A 13,639-nucleotide genomic window follows, 5' to 3' on the forward strand; every position below is an offset into this window, starting at 1 on the left:
ATTTACTTTAGAGACATTGTTATTATGACACTACTTAATGTTACCAGAGCAAAAAACAAAACAAAAAAAACATCTATGGCTTTGTACGTCACTACCTGCTATGACCTCACTTCCGTGGTTGAAGAGGAAGACAACATTGGATGCAACTGTAACTATTAGGTCGCACAGAGGTATACAAAAAGGTCCTGTATTAAACTATTTGGTCTAAGGAAGTTGACGTCCCAATAGTCAACATGGTAAGTAATAACAATACAAAACAACGAGGACAATATAGCCCAGTATTTTTTCTTGCCTGTAAGCAACGCTACAATAGCTAACGTTAGCTGTTCAACAACATGACGAAAGAAAGATGCACTGTCACTGCAGTCCTATTTTAGTGAAAATATCCAGGTAGCATGCTTTGTTGCGCTTGAATCCGTCTGTTAACATAATCACCTATCCAGATTTAAATAATTGTCCAATTTGTTTTTGTGTTGCAGTTTTCCTTCAACATGTTCGATCACCCTATTCCACGGGCTTTCCAAAACCGCTTCTCCACTCAATACCGTTGCTACTCGGTGTCTATGCTGGCAGGTCCCAACGACCGGTCGGACGTCGAGAAAGGAGGAAAAAGTTTGTGATATTATACTACAGATATACAAAATGTATCACTGTAACTGTGTCCAGTCAACGTAGTGAAATGACGGAACGTAGCTATGTAATGTCACCAATGCATCACTCCAACGAAGCACTTGTACTGAACCATGTGAGCCTAACTGGGCCGTTCTTAGTACAAGCAATTGCTAGCTACCAAAGTTAATGTATGCTTTCTGTTCTATCTGTAGTTATAATGCCACCATCTGCTCTTGACCAGCTCAGTAAGTAGCCTACTCTCCATTATTCGGACACATTACACGGATGTGTTCTTCAAAGAAAAATCCTTTTGACAGATAGCTATGATCTCTTTCCCCCACACAGGCAGACTAAACATCACCTACCCCATGCTGTTTAAGCTGACCAACAAGAACTCAGACAGAATGACTCACTGTGGTGTGCTGGAGTTTGTTGCGGATGAGGGAATCTGTTACTTGCCACACTGGGTTAGCTTAACCATGTTGTTGAAGTTGACAACAAAAGCTGTATTTACACATAAATCATGTTTATAGTTACGTTATTTTAACTTGGTCCGAAAATAGGAAACCTTGTTCTACCTTTTCAATTCTGTTTATACATTACATGTTTTGAGGAGAATAGTCTACCTCCGATATACTGTCATAAAGTAATCATTTGTGTGTGTGTGTCCTGGCTGTAGATGATGCAGAACTTGCTCCTGGAGGAAGGAGGGTTGGTTCAGGTGGAGAGCGTCAACCTCATGGTGGCCACCTACTCCAAGTTCCAGCCCCAGAGCCCAGACTTCCTGGACATCACCAACCCCAAGGCTGTGTAAGACAGCAGCCTTCCATATGCTCTGGATGTTTAGAAACTCAAACACAGACTGATAGATTAAGATTGGATTGTTATTGGGCATATCCATATAGTTTTAACTGCCGAGCTTGGATAAAGAAAGGTTAACAGAATAGAAAAGTTTTTTTTTTTTAAATAGTTTTTTAATAGTCTTTCTGCTACAGCGGTTGGCACAAAGTTATCATTTCTAAATACCTCAATTTCTGGTTGAAAACTGACCTGTGGCTATGTTTCTCTGTGTCACAGGTTGGAAAATGCCTTGAGAAATTTTGCCTGCTTAACCACAGGCGATGTCATCGCTATCAACTACAATGAAAAGGTAAACATTGAAAGACGGTAACAGACCATGGACCACATCTCTTTAACAAAGCCTGAGGAGTTCAGGACGTGGGATACAATGCCGTCATGTGACCTTACCCTTCCTCTCCTGCTTTCCTCTCATGTCAGATCTATGAGTTACGGGTCATGGAGACCAAGCCGGACAAAGCAGTGTCCATCATCGAGTGTGACATGAATGTAAGTCCCCCTGCCACAGTGATACAAACCGTCCGAAATACAACCATGGGAAATGTGTGTCAGTTACAGTTGTGCAGCAGAGCTACAGTTGTGTCTGTCGGATGTCCGTGACCTGGATGTGTGTCCGGTGTTTCAGGTGGACTTTGACGCTCCGCTGGGGTACAAGGAGCCTGAGAGGAGGCCTCAGCACCATGAGGAGCCCACGGTAGGACCACCGCTGCAGCTGTAGCTCACCAGGAGAAGCCACAGGGTGAGGGGAGGGGCCACAGGGCGAGGGGAGGGGCCACAGGGCGAGGGGAGGGGCCACAGGGCGAGGGGAGGGGCCACAGGGCGAGGGGAGGGGCCACAGGGCGAGGGGAGGGGCCACAGGACGAGGGGAGGGGCCACAGGACGAGGGGAGGGGCCACAGGGCGAGGAGAGGCCACAGGGCGAGGAGAGGCCACAGGGCGAGGAGAGGCCACAGGGCGAGGAGAGGCCACAGGGCGAGGAGAGGCCACAGGGCGAGGAGGGGCCACAGGGCGAGGAGGGGCCACAGGGTGAGGGGCCACAGGGCGAGGGGAGGGGCCACAGGGTGAGGAGGGGCCACAGGGCGAGGAGGGGCCACAGGGTGAGGGGCCACAGGGCGAGGAGGGGCCACAGGGCGAGGAGGGGCCACAGGGTGAGGGGCCACAGGGCGAGGGGAGGGGCCACAGGGTGAGGAGGGGCCACAGTACAAACGACATGTGGAATATCGGATGTGAAATATTGGAGAATTCTAGGTTAAAAATGTCAATTCTAGTTAAAAAAAAGACGAGTGCTACCTTAGGAACTAGATTGCGAACTAAATGTAGATGATGACCCAGTTGGCTGGACTCACAATAGTGGTTCGTTCTCTCTCTCTCTTTCTTACTCTCTTTCTCTCTCTCTTACTCTCTCTCTTTCTCTCTCTCTCTCTCTCTCTCTCTCAAAGGAGGAGGAAGGAGACGCCAACAGCTATGCTGACATGGACATGGGATTCCGGGTCAGTTGTAGACTTGGTTCTCTTTACATGTATTATAGTACCATATACACGCAAGTGAGCATGGGAGCTAAGTATATACGTTTCTAATCGAAACGTTCCCATGCAGGCTTTCACTGGTTCTGGCAACCGCCTTGACGGCAAGCTGAAGGGCATCGAGCCGAGCCCCGTCCCCATTGATCCCAGCGACATTAAAAGGTGAGCAGACGTCATCCGTGTTTAGAGTCTGCGCTGTTGGATGTTCACAGGGAGTAAACAGTAGTTGGTGAAACGGGGTGATTCTCTTGCATCTAGTCATCCAGGGATCAGCTTGACGAGCCTCCTTCATGTACCTAACAGAGTCTATTAGACCTAGGGCTGCATCAGTCTAGTAGTGTCTTTGCGAGGTGGGGTGTTTAGACTGCTTACATGCCTCCCTATTTGAATAATAATGTAGGTTATTTAAATAGCACCTTTCTCACACCTAAGAATACTCTTACCTAAAAATTCAAATGTACATAACTAACCAACCATTCACATAGCTTGACCATTCATACTCACATGGTAGAATACAACACATTGAAAGCAAGACAGAAATTGCCTACAGTAGATGATGAGTTGATAGGAATGTCAGATGATATCAACTCCAGGTTGGGCACGATGATGATGTCACCGATGGTCTTGACCTTTAACCTCCACTGCCCACAGGGGAATCCCTAACTACGAGTACAAGGTGGGCAGGATCACCTTCATCCGCAACTCCAGACCCCAGCCCCGGAGGACCATGGAGGATGTGAGTGCCACCGTCATATTAAACCAACGAATAATTAAGACAACAACTTGGGTTGGGTTTTTTTTTCATTGTAAATAAGATAAGCGAGGCAAACTGTTGCTTAGAGAGATTAATTATATGACATGCTGTGTCAGTGGTACGTGTTATAGTGAGGTTCTTTTAAGCTGCACTGTTATAACTGAGCCAGATCTGTCATTTATAGGACTAATTCCTGCTTATGTGTCTTGTATATCCTCTCCAGGATGAGCTGAGCAGGTTCATCGCCTTCTCTGGGGAGGGCCAGTCACTACGCAAGAAGGGCAGGAAGCCATGAGGCTTTACGTCTTAACCTGGAGGCCCGGACCGATTTAACACAGACTCTGAACGCTCCCAAACACAACACAAACAAATAAATACAGGCCACGATGACAACTGCGGTCGCTTGGTCCCTCAGAGCATAGCTTTGCTGCTGTGGGGGCATCAGAAAGGAAGGGTTTTTCATTGTCTAAACATATTATGATCATTTCCCAGTTCATCCACAAACATGAATCCCCTCAACATTCAGCCTGTGTGTTTGAATTGTGGGTTATTTGTTTCACAGGTTGAGTCACAATTTAGTTCCATTTATAACTTTCTTTTTGGGGGAAATGTAGCCAATGGATTCCTCAGTTTTGCCCTGTCCTTCACTTTGAAGGGCCACTCTGTCAAATGTTGAGAAGACAAAACTATAGCCTAATTCTGATCATCACATTGTTTCGAGTTGAAGGGTTTTCACAATTTGGGTTGGGATTTAGGACCTTGTGGATTATGTCAATCTTGGGTGAGTGGCATGACTGCTTTTTATTTTATTTATAAACTCTGACATTAGGACTAATGCTTTGAAATAAAGAACATTCTGTATATTTGTCTTCCTTTAATTTCTTACTGAAATATAATTGTTTTAGTGCAGGAATGATCCGTATATTGGTATATAAGAAACGCTTTTCGGTAAACGGTGTAATCGCTCTCGACAGTGGGCGGAAGCTGTGTGCGTACGTAACCTCTTATTGGCCCCAAGCAAGGTTCGTGACTCAACGTCTTTCACGCTGTGACGTCTGTTTGGGAAAAAAACAATGGCAGCCTCTGAAGCGATGTGGAGGGTAACGTATGAAATACTGTATTATTATAATGACGTGCATTTAATCACATGCCCAGCATTACAAACTGCATACGAGTAATTCGCTGTAAGGTTGTATAGTCGAAATCAAAACACAGCGAGGGAGCTAGGCTAGCTAGCTAGGCTAAATTGTTGCTGTCAGTTCACATTAGCCAGAAACACCAGTCCCTTCATTGTGTGTCTGTGTCACCTCCACTAGCCTCCTCGTAACTGTGATGTCTACTGGAGTGAGTTCAGGCACTGCAAAAGCCTGTGGAACCGTTTTCACCACTATTACGCTCATGGCACTTCACCGTCCTGCCAGCAATGGAAAGAGGACTTCAACATGTGCAAACAGTGGGAGAACCACCCAGATCCAGAAACCAAGGTAGAATAGACACCACAATCATGTGTCTGGTGGAATGTCACTTTTTCATGAACTCATTTACACAAGCAACTGGTGACACGTATATGAAAACTGCCTTTATCTTTCACGTGTACTTGCGTGCGTGCTTGGTTCAAAGCCATCCCTTGACTGAGTTTTTTTTATTTTATTGCGTTGTCCAGGAGGCGTTACAGAGCAGTGAGAGGAAGAGGGTAACAGAGCAGAGGAAATTTACCCCTGTCTGGGAGATGAGGAGAGAGGCTCCCAGAGACTGGCACCTGCCCCTGAACCAGGACAAGCCTCAGGACTCCTGAACACCCACCCACAGCACTGCCCGAGCCCTCTGTGGGGCTAAAGACTTCTGAGATGCCATTTTGCTGCAGAAATGTACATGAAGCCTCCCGGGTTCTCTGCCCAGTAGAGGTTACAATGAAGGTGGTATGACCTCATGGGCTGTACTCCACAATGGTGTCCAATTTCCTGCACTGATATTGGGTTGTGTGAAGCTGTGAGATTTAATTGTGCTAGACACTTCAGGGTCTTGCAAGTATGGAAGGATGTCAAACATTGTCATGAGAATTTCTCTTTTGGTACTTTGGAAACGCTAGATAAAGGGACATGGAACATAGCATTTGATCATAGTAATTTGAGTTGACATCCTCTTACCAGACAGCCATAACATTGTATGGAATAACTAATTAGCATGATTGTGTTGCTGAACCCTTTGCAATAGAGACCAGTATCAAAGTATGTTAATGGCCTTTAATGATTCATTCATTCACCTTGTGTGTGTGTGTGTAATATACATGAATCTGATCAATGCATATCAATAAAAAACAAACATGAATTTCAAGATTTTGATGTTGTACATTTTGTGACATACCCAGTATTACATTTTCAAACACGACAAAACTGAACGAGTTGATGAAACCACACCACGGTGAGACGTTGCAATCGACCATCTTTCTTTTTTATGGACAGAACAACTTCCTCTGGAAGTTAACACATGATAGAACTGCCAATCTGATGAGCGCAACCCCCTCCCAGTTTTGTGGAAGTTGCAAAGAGGTAACAGCGGAGGCGATCCACCCAGGTGTGATCCTTGTTCTGAGCGAATCTTATAAAAACGTCTGGTCCGTTGTCACGTCAAGTTTGTCTGAAAGACGTGGACATGGATTTGCAACACCAGACGCAACTCCTCCTCATCCCACCTCACTGAGTGTAGACCTTGGTGATGTCTGTGTATTTGCCCTCCGGTGCTTCGTACTGGGGCTTGGGTGGAGTGAAGCAGGGCCCCTGTTGGCTGAACGGGAAGAGCAGGGGGTCGGGCTTCAGCGCAGCCTGGTAGAGGTCCTCTGACACCAGCCGCAGCTCCTTCAGGGCCTCCGTCTGGGCCTCCAGGGCCTGGCCAACAGCCTCCATCTCAGCCCTGTGCTGCTCCTGGGTGGAACAGGGAGCACAGTGAGAACCCCAGAGAAGCACAGGAGATAAAACATGCCTTTTTTGATGCTATACACAGATAAGAATATGCCTAATATCTCTCTCTCATATAACACCTCATCTCACACAACACCATGCTTACTTAGTATTTCTAAATACAATATTTTTTTTAATGCATTATATTATGCATATTTACTAGTGGTTTTGATGGATCGCCTTACCAGTTTGTAGCGGGACCAATCCTTCAGAAGCAGAGCTCGCCGCTCGCTATCCTCGAAGGACAGCTGAGTTGGAGCACGGCTCCTGAGAAACACAACACAGACTATTAACAACTGACTACACTGGACGAGTTAATAGAATGATGAATTAATTAAATACAAATAGATTTTGACAGTAAGGCTCACTCCACCAGACTTAACCACAGCGCTCCAAAGTTTCTAGCTGGTCATCAATGGAGATGATCTCATCTCCATCAACATTGGGAATAGTTTTCAGTGGCCAGCCCTGTTTCCAGCCAGCACACAGTAGCTATCTACAGAATCTACAGCTGGTATTGTGAACGATACCTTGTTTCGTCCAGATATTTCGCTGGAGTGATGAAGTCTTCGATTGGGATCATCTCCGGGGGAACCTTCTCCAACCTCTTGAGCTTCTTCTTCATCCTCTCCCTTATCATCTGCTCCCTCCGGGGGTCCACCTTCTTCTTTCTCCTGGGTTCAGCCCTGTTCCATCACGGAAAGTGTTCAGATCGCAGCCTACAGATGCTGTTCTTGTTGTGGCGGATGAACGGTTCAAGTCAAGATGATCTTCCACTTACCTTAGCGGGGCTGAGGTCTTCAACGTGAGAACTGAAGCAAACCAGGGAGCTTGTGCTACCTGGCCATTCACTGCCAGCACAGATCTGGGACAACAGCATTTATAAGTAGTCATTAAATGCGGGAACGACCTTGTGTGTAAGCACCAACGACAGGACCAGCTAGATGCTTTCCTCTGTGTATCCAACTTGTTAGCTATTAGCAACGTGGGTATACATCAAAGATAGCACTAACTATGGCTATGCTACTTACCTTGGCGCTGCATTCTGTCTAGTCAATACCCTGCACAGGGCACGCGATATCGCTAACGACATGGTTCCCTTTGATCACTTTTCATGCATATTTTGATAAAAGCTTTTCAAGTGTGTTTCAAATTATATCATTGCTGTCCCCTTGACAGCCACAGGACGGAAGTACAGTGCAGTTGCTGAATAATCAAGTCAACGAAGTTTTGAATTTGAAACCGCACTTTCTAATGCATTGTTATAGCGGTGGCAACTCTGAAAGAAGATATTAGTAAGATTACACCAAATAAAAAAGCAATGTTTCATTTGACGTGTATTGTATACTTTGGTATTATAAACATATCTATATATAATCAAATACGTAAAATTTGATGAATAAATTATCGAAAGTGTTTCCGTCAATGCTAAGACACTTTCCTCAGTATGTATTGTAGGCAAAAGGTCAAGATTGACTGTGTTTGGCTAAAAGTGTAGCTCAAGACACAGACACCCTTGATCATTGTCGTGGAATCAATATAATGGCGCTGCTCAGAGGTAAATTTCTGTTTAAAATATGAAAATATGTAAGCAAGCGAATTGAATAATACATGCATTCAAGCACGCGAGTGTAGAATACTTTTGTACAATTTGTATGAGTGACTACGTAGCTGGTTAAGTTGTTCAATACTAGCTAGATAGCATGAGAACTAACTTCAGACATTATTGTCAATGTATCTAGAGTTTATCGAAGTTGCTGATGGGACATAAAAGGACATTTCTCTATGAGGACATATTGTGCACAGGCTGACAGCTATTCCCATTGAGTAGAAATGAATGAAATCGACACTTTAATGTTTCTGAATAGAAACGAGAGTGACGCAGAGCCCTTCTTATTATTATTATTTCGAATAAATCTCAGGTGCAAGCCGATCATGACAGTAGTAGTGTTGTATAATCTCAGATAAATTGGTAAGGAGAGTGAAATGGGTCAAAGGTGACTGTGACACTATTCATAGTTGTATCAACATTACCGTTATCAGTGTGACCCATCTATCCAGTACAGAGTGAACTATATGCCACAGTCTCATATCAATCTCTCGTGGCGTGGAACGTGGCTCGTTCTAAATTGAGAGGTCTTATATGGTTCTTAAACTGTTGAAATGTGGAGAACCTTCCAGCCATCAGGGAGATCAAGGAGAAAGAGATTATTTCTTCCTTCCTTTTAGTTTCTTCCTCTCTCTGTCTACCCCTCTCTCCAGGTGTGTTCGTCGTGTCGGCCAAGCGCACCCCATTTGGCACCTATGGCGGCGTGCTGAAGGACCACACTGCCACGGACTTGGCAACACACGCTGCCAAAGCAGCCCTGGCTGCTGGGGGTGTGGCTCCAGAGCTGGTCAACAGTGTCATCGTGGGTAACGTCATGCAGGTACATGCACAGCAGCCACATGCACAGCAGCCACATGCACAGCAGCCACATGCACAGCAGCCACATGCACAGCAGCCACATGCACAGCAGCCACATGCACAGCAGCCACATGCACAGCAACCACATGCACAGCAACCACATGCACAGCAACCACGGCTCGGGGGAAACGGTAGCAACCTCTGGAAGGAACGGCAAATTGTTTCAATTGACTAAAGGTTGGAACTGATTCTCTCCTTCCCCTCTCGCTATCTTTCTCCCTCTCTCCCCTCTGTTCCAGAGCTCTGCTGATGCGGCCTACATCGCTCGCCACGTGGGCCTGAGGTGCGCCGTGCCCATCCCGGTGCCCGCGCTGACCGTCAACCGGCTGTGCGGCTCCGGCTTCCAGTCCATCATCAACGGTGCCCAGGTAGACCCGCACACACTCACTGTGCCCAGGTAGACCCGCACACACTCACGGTGCCCAGGTAGACCCGCACACACTCACTGTGCCCAGGTAGACCCGCACACACTCACGGTGCCCAGGTAGACCCGCACACACTCACGGTGCCCAGGTAGACCCGCACACACTCACTGTGCCCAGGTAGACCCGCACACACTCACTGTGCCCAGGTAGACCCGCACACACTCACTGTGCCCAGGTAGACCCGCACACACTCACTGTGCCCAGGTAGACCCGCACACACTCACGGTGCCCAGGTAGACCCGCACACACTCACTGTGCCCAGGTAGACCCTCACACACTCACGGTGCCCAGGTAGACCCGCACACACTCACTGTGCCCAGGTAGACCCGCACACACTCACGGTACTCACTGTTGGGCAACACGGATTAGCAGGAACACATAGAATGCCGTTGACAAGCAGAGTCATGGATGCGAAGTCATGATTCACGGTCACCTTGTTCCGCTTCGACAGCGAAAGGTCGTCGGGTCTTTGGATTTGCAACAGTCTGTGTGTTTCTGTAACAAATGTTGTCTTCATTGTGTGTGTGTGTGTGTGTCTGTGTGTGTGTGTGGACGTGTGGGTGTAGGAAATCCAACTGAAGGAGTCCGAGGTGGTGCTGTGCGGAGGCTCAGAGAGCATGAGCCAGGCACCGTATGCCGTGCGTAACGTTCGCTTTGGAACCAAGTTTGGATTTGATCTAAAGGTAAACAAAACCACCACCTTCAACATGTACTTCACATTATCCTTATTTACGTTACAGTAACGTAACAGTAACACACGTCGATGGATAAATATGCGTGCCACGTAGTTAGTACTGATGAAATAGGCACTCCAACATCTTCACCTACAATATTTCAAGAACTTTGAGGTTTATTTGAAAAGGGTTTAAGTGAACAGATGTTGTTCTCATCAGAAGTCCTTGGTACTTGTGTGTGTGCGTGCGTGTGTGTGCGTGCATGATTCTTAGCTGGAGGATACCCTGTGGGCGGGGCTTACCGACCTGCACATCAAGATCCCGATGGGCATCACTGCTGAGAACCTGGCTGAGAAGTACGAGATCACCAGAGAGGCGTGCGACCAGTACGCACACCACACCCAGCAGAAGTGGAAAGCTGGTCAGTCGTGCTCCCTGTTCCCTTCAAGGAAGGACTTTGTCAAGTATTTTGCAGCATGTTTCTTTGTCGGATCGTGCTCGACACTGTACAAGTAGTGTTCTGAGTAATACACCTGCCGACTTTCAAGATAATCGAGTGACAGACAGACAGACAGACAGACAGACATGAGGCACTAAATGGCTTATGTATATTTTCTGTAGATTCGAAAAACAGATAGTTATTGTAGACCTATAGACTATACCCATAGATCTAACGCCACATTTAAATAAGCGCAAAGGAATAGTTTATCATCTACAGAACAGAAGGTATATATCGGAATATACTCCCTCCCCTTGGGGATCAATGTAAAGGACTAACATCTGCCAAAGCACAAGATACCTGCATTTTTGTAGTTCCTAATGCAGCCTTCCTACCAGGTTCTTGTCAGTCTTCTTTTCTCATTGTGGAGTTCTTCTTCTGTCCGTATGCACAGCCCACGAGGGTGGCCACTACACAGCTGAGATTGCGCCCATTGAAGTGAAGGGTAGGAAGGGCAAGGTGGCCATGACCCAGGACGAGCACCCACGCCCACAGACCACTCTGGAGCAGATGGCCAAGCTGGCGCCCGTCTTCAAGAAGGGAGGAACGGTCACGGCTGCCAACGCATCCGTGAGTAACAGACCAGAAACCTGGAACAAGTTGTATAAATTCTTGAAGTTAGACAGAAAAAAACCCACAATTTCCTGCTTTTGTACAGTGATGGTAACGGAACTATTTAAAATGTTCAATGCATTGGCAACACTGTGTTTTAATCAATCCTATGTCTTCTTCCTTGTCTGCAGGGAGTGTCCGATGGGGCTGCTGCCGTGGTGATAGCCAGTGAGGATGCACTGAAGGAGCACAAGCTCACCCCATTGGCTAGAATAGTGGCCTATCACATCTCAGGCTGCGACCCAAGCATCATGGGAATTGGTGAGTGATTGATATCAAATGTCTTTGGGACTGAAGTGATTTATTCCTTTCAAGCAAGGCTTTGTAATGGGCTTCATTTAGACACAGGTGCGACTGTTGGTTTCCGAATCCCCTGTCGATCAACATGGAGTCTCGTTCCTATTTTGGTTTGCTAAGATGTCGTGTTCTGTCACAGGCCCTGTTCCTGCTATCACTGAAGCTCTGAAGAAAGCAGGTCTCACTCTGCAAGACATGGATCTGGTAGAGGTATGAACAAATGATTCATCCATTAATTTATCTGAAAATCGACCATTATGGCCATTTTGACCATATACTAATACTTCATGCTTGGATGTACAAGAACTATCCGATTCGTCCGAGCGGTCCTGACGGTTGTGTGTGTGACAGGTGAATGAGGCGTTCGCCGCCCAGTACCTGGCGGTGTCCAAGGCGCTCGGGCTGGACCCAGAGAAGTGCAACGTGAACGGAGGAGCCATCGCCATCGGACACCCCCTGGGGGCCTCTGGAGCTCGCATCACTGCACACCTGGTGCACGAGCTCAGGTAACCTGAACACACACAGATCTGTACACACACACACACCTGCAAAGAAACACACATGAACATGCACACACATGCCTACACACACACCGCCATTTCTATTTTTGTTTTATCATACCAGGAAAGTCAATTAACAACGTATCCATATTTATCGTAAAAACCTGGTAACCAATCATTCGATTCTTCAGGTCACAGCTTTCTTCGTGTTTATCAAAACATGTATCCCTTGCTTTATTGTGAGGAATGTTTCAAAAATTATGTTTTCATGAATGGCCCTTTTGGTTTCCTCAGGCGGCGTGGAGGCAAGTATGCTGTAGGATCTGCCTGCATCGGAGGAGGACAGGGCATCGCCATCATCATCGAAAACACCCAGTGAAGAACAAACCCTTTGCACTAAAAAGTGTACTTTCTTCTGTTGTCCGTACTCTGAAGTGTACTACTTCAGCAATACGCATGGAAAATAGAATACAAAGTTACTTTTGCATGTGGACCCATGCTCAGTATAATTCTCCATATTAATGACCAAGATTTGGGAATTAGATTTCTTTTGACAGGAAGGAGGTGTCCATATACTGGCTGGTGTCCACATATTTTTTGCCATGTAGTCTTCAAAACGGTACTCCACATACTGCTTTCATTGAAATATTCAGAAATGCCATCCACACATTCAGTGCAACAACACACACCATCGCCTTGCTAAAACATTAGACTTTTAAAAAATTTAACTTGTAAAGAAGATTCGCACCAAATACACTCGTGAAGACACACTTTCTCTTCAAAGGCACTCCTACAATGTCTGTGTTCAGCAGAGATTAGGACAACTTCATATTCAAGATGATTGTGTTAACCATTAACCTTCTGGTGAAGAGGCCTTACAATGTTAAAGGGCTAACTTATGTCATGTAAGGTTTACTGCTTTCCGTTAGACTGGTTCTGCGTGTGCCTTGAATACACTGCTTGCTTATAATAAGACATATATACCTCTAGAATAAAAACCAATGAATGAGGGTAAACAGTTTTTTTTCCAAATGTAACATGACTGTTTGTGACAGTACAGATTCTACCCCACTTCTCTCTCTTGTTCTCTTTATTTTGCCTTCACTCCATGGCAGGGATGCACACAGTGCCCAAGAAGAATGTGTCAATACTGTGGACCCTACTATACAGGATAATGTTGTTTATCATATCAATAAACTTTTGATTTCGAATTTGTTGTGCCATTTATTCTTTGTCCTACCTACCTCATAAATATCTAGCATAAGTTAGACTGTTCACTTCTTTATCATATGCAGTCTTCATCAACCCCCCGTCCCATCAAACAGGCCTAGGTGTAATGTGTAACGGATGGCTTGTAGTTACAGTGGTGCTATAGTTCTAACATTTTATGTGAGTGTCCTGGTTGCAGTTCGAAATTATACGAAAACATCCTTGCTGTAAGAAAGTTGGAAAAACGACGCTC

At 46.0% G+C, this 13,639-nt stretch overlaps 4 protein-coding genes across 4 annotated transcripts; 3 read left to right on the plus strand and 1 right to left on the minus strand.

Annotated features, from left to right (window-relative positions):
- The first annotated feature begins 104 nt into the window (after positions 1-104).
- Positions 105-4,607, plus strand: ufd1l (ubiquitin recognition factor in ER associated degradation 1). The gene is made up of 12 exons (XM_062451687.1): positions 105-236; positions 480-612; positions 825-857; positions 958-1,079; positions 1,292-1,422; positions 1,690-1,762; positions 1,891-1,959; positions 2,096-2,164; positions 2,909-2,959; positions 3,066-3,154; positions 3,644-3,728; positions 3,970-4,607. Exons 1-12 carry the CDS (start codon positions 234-236, stop codon positions 4,039-4,041), a joined length of 930 nt encoding a protein of 309 aa, XP_062307671.1. The 5' UTR covers positions 105-233; the 3' UTR covers positions 4,042-4,607.
- A 116-nt stretch (positions 4,608-4,723) lies between these two features.
- c25h22orf39 (chromosome 25 C22orf39 homolog) lies at positions 4,724-6,183 on the plus strand. The gene is made up of 3 exons (XM_062451659.1): positions 4,724-4,846; positions 5,063-5,230; positions 5,410-6,183. The coding sequence occupies exons 1-3, from the start codon at positions 4,820-4,822 to the stop codon at positions 5,539-5,541; spliced, it is 327 nt and encodes a 108-aa protein (XP_062307643.1). The 5' UTR covers positions 4,724-4,819; the 3' UTR covers positions 5,542-6,183.
- Positions 5,975-7,917, minus strand: mrpl40 (mitochondrial ribosomal protein L40). The gene is made up of 5 exons (XM_062451658.1): positions 7,735-7,917; positions 7,485-7,568; positions 7,234-7,389; positions 6,889-6,970; positions 5,975-6,667 (listed from the first exon to the last, which is right to left on the minus strand). Exons 1-5 carry the CDS (start codon positions 7,794-7,796, stop codon positions 6,440-6,442), a joined length of 612 nt encoding a protein of 203 aa, XP_062307642.1. The 5' UTR covers positions 7,797-7,917; the 3' UTR covers positions 5,975-6,439.
- Positions 7,918-8,125: 208 nt separating this feature from the next.
- acaa2 (acetyl-CoA acyltransferase 2) lies at positions 8,126-13,388 on the plus strand. The gene is made up of 10 exons (XM_062451573.1): positions 8,126-8,261; positions 8,966-9,132; positions 9,410-9,538; positions 10,162-10,278; positions 10,543-10,690; positions 11,163-11,338; positions 11,512-11,641; positions 11,817-11,887; positions 12,029-12,183; positions 12,472-13,388. Exons 1-10 carry the CDS (start codon positions 8,246-8,248, stop codon positions 12,554-12,556), a joined length of 1,194 nt encoding a protein of 397 aa, XP_062307557.1. The 5' UTR covers positions 8,126-8,245; the 3' UTR covers positions 12,557-13,388.
- Positions 13,389-13,639: the final 251 nt, after the last annotated feature.

The sequence above is a fragment of the Osmerus eperlanus genome, chromosome 25 (genome assembly GCF_963692335.1).
Source record: "Osmerus eperlanus chromosome 25, fOsmEpe2.1, whole genome shotgun sequence".
Lineage (NCBI taxonomy): Eukaryota > Metazoa > Chordata > Actinopteri > Osmeriformes > Osmeridae > Osmerus > Osmerus eperlanus.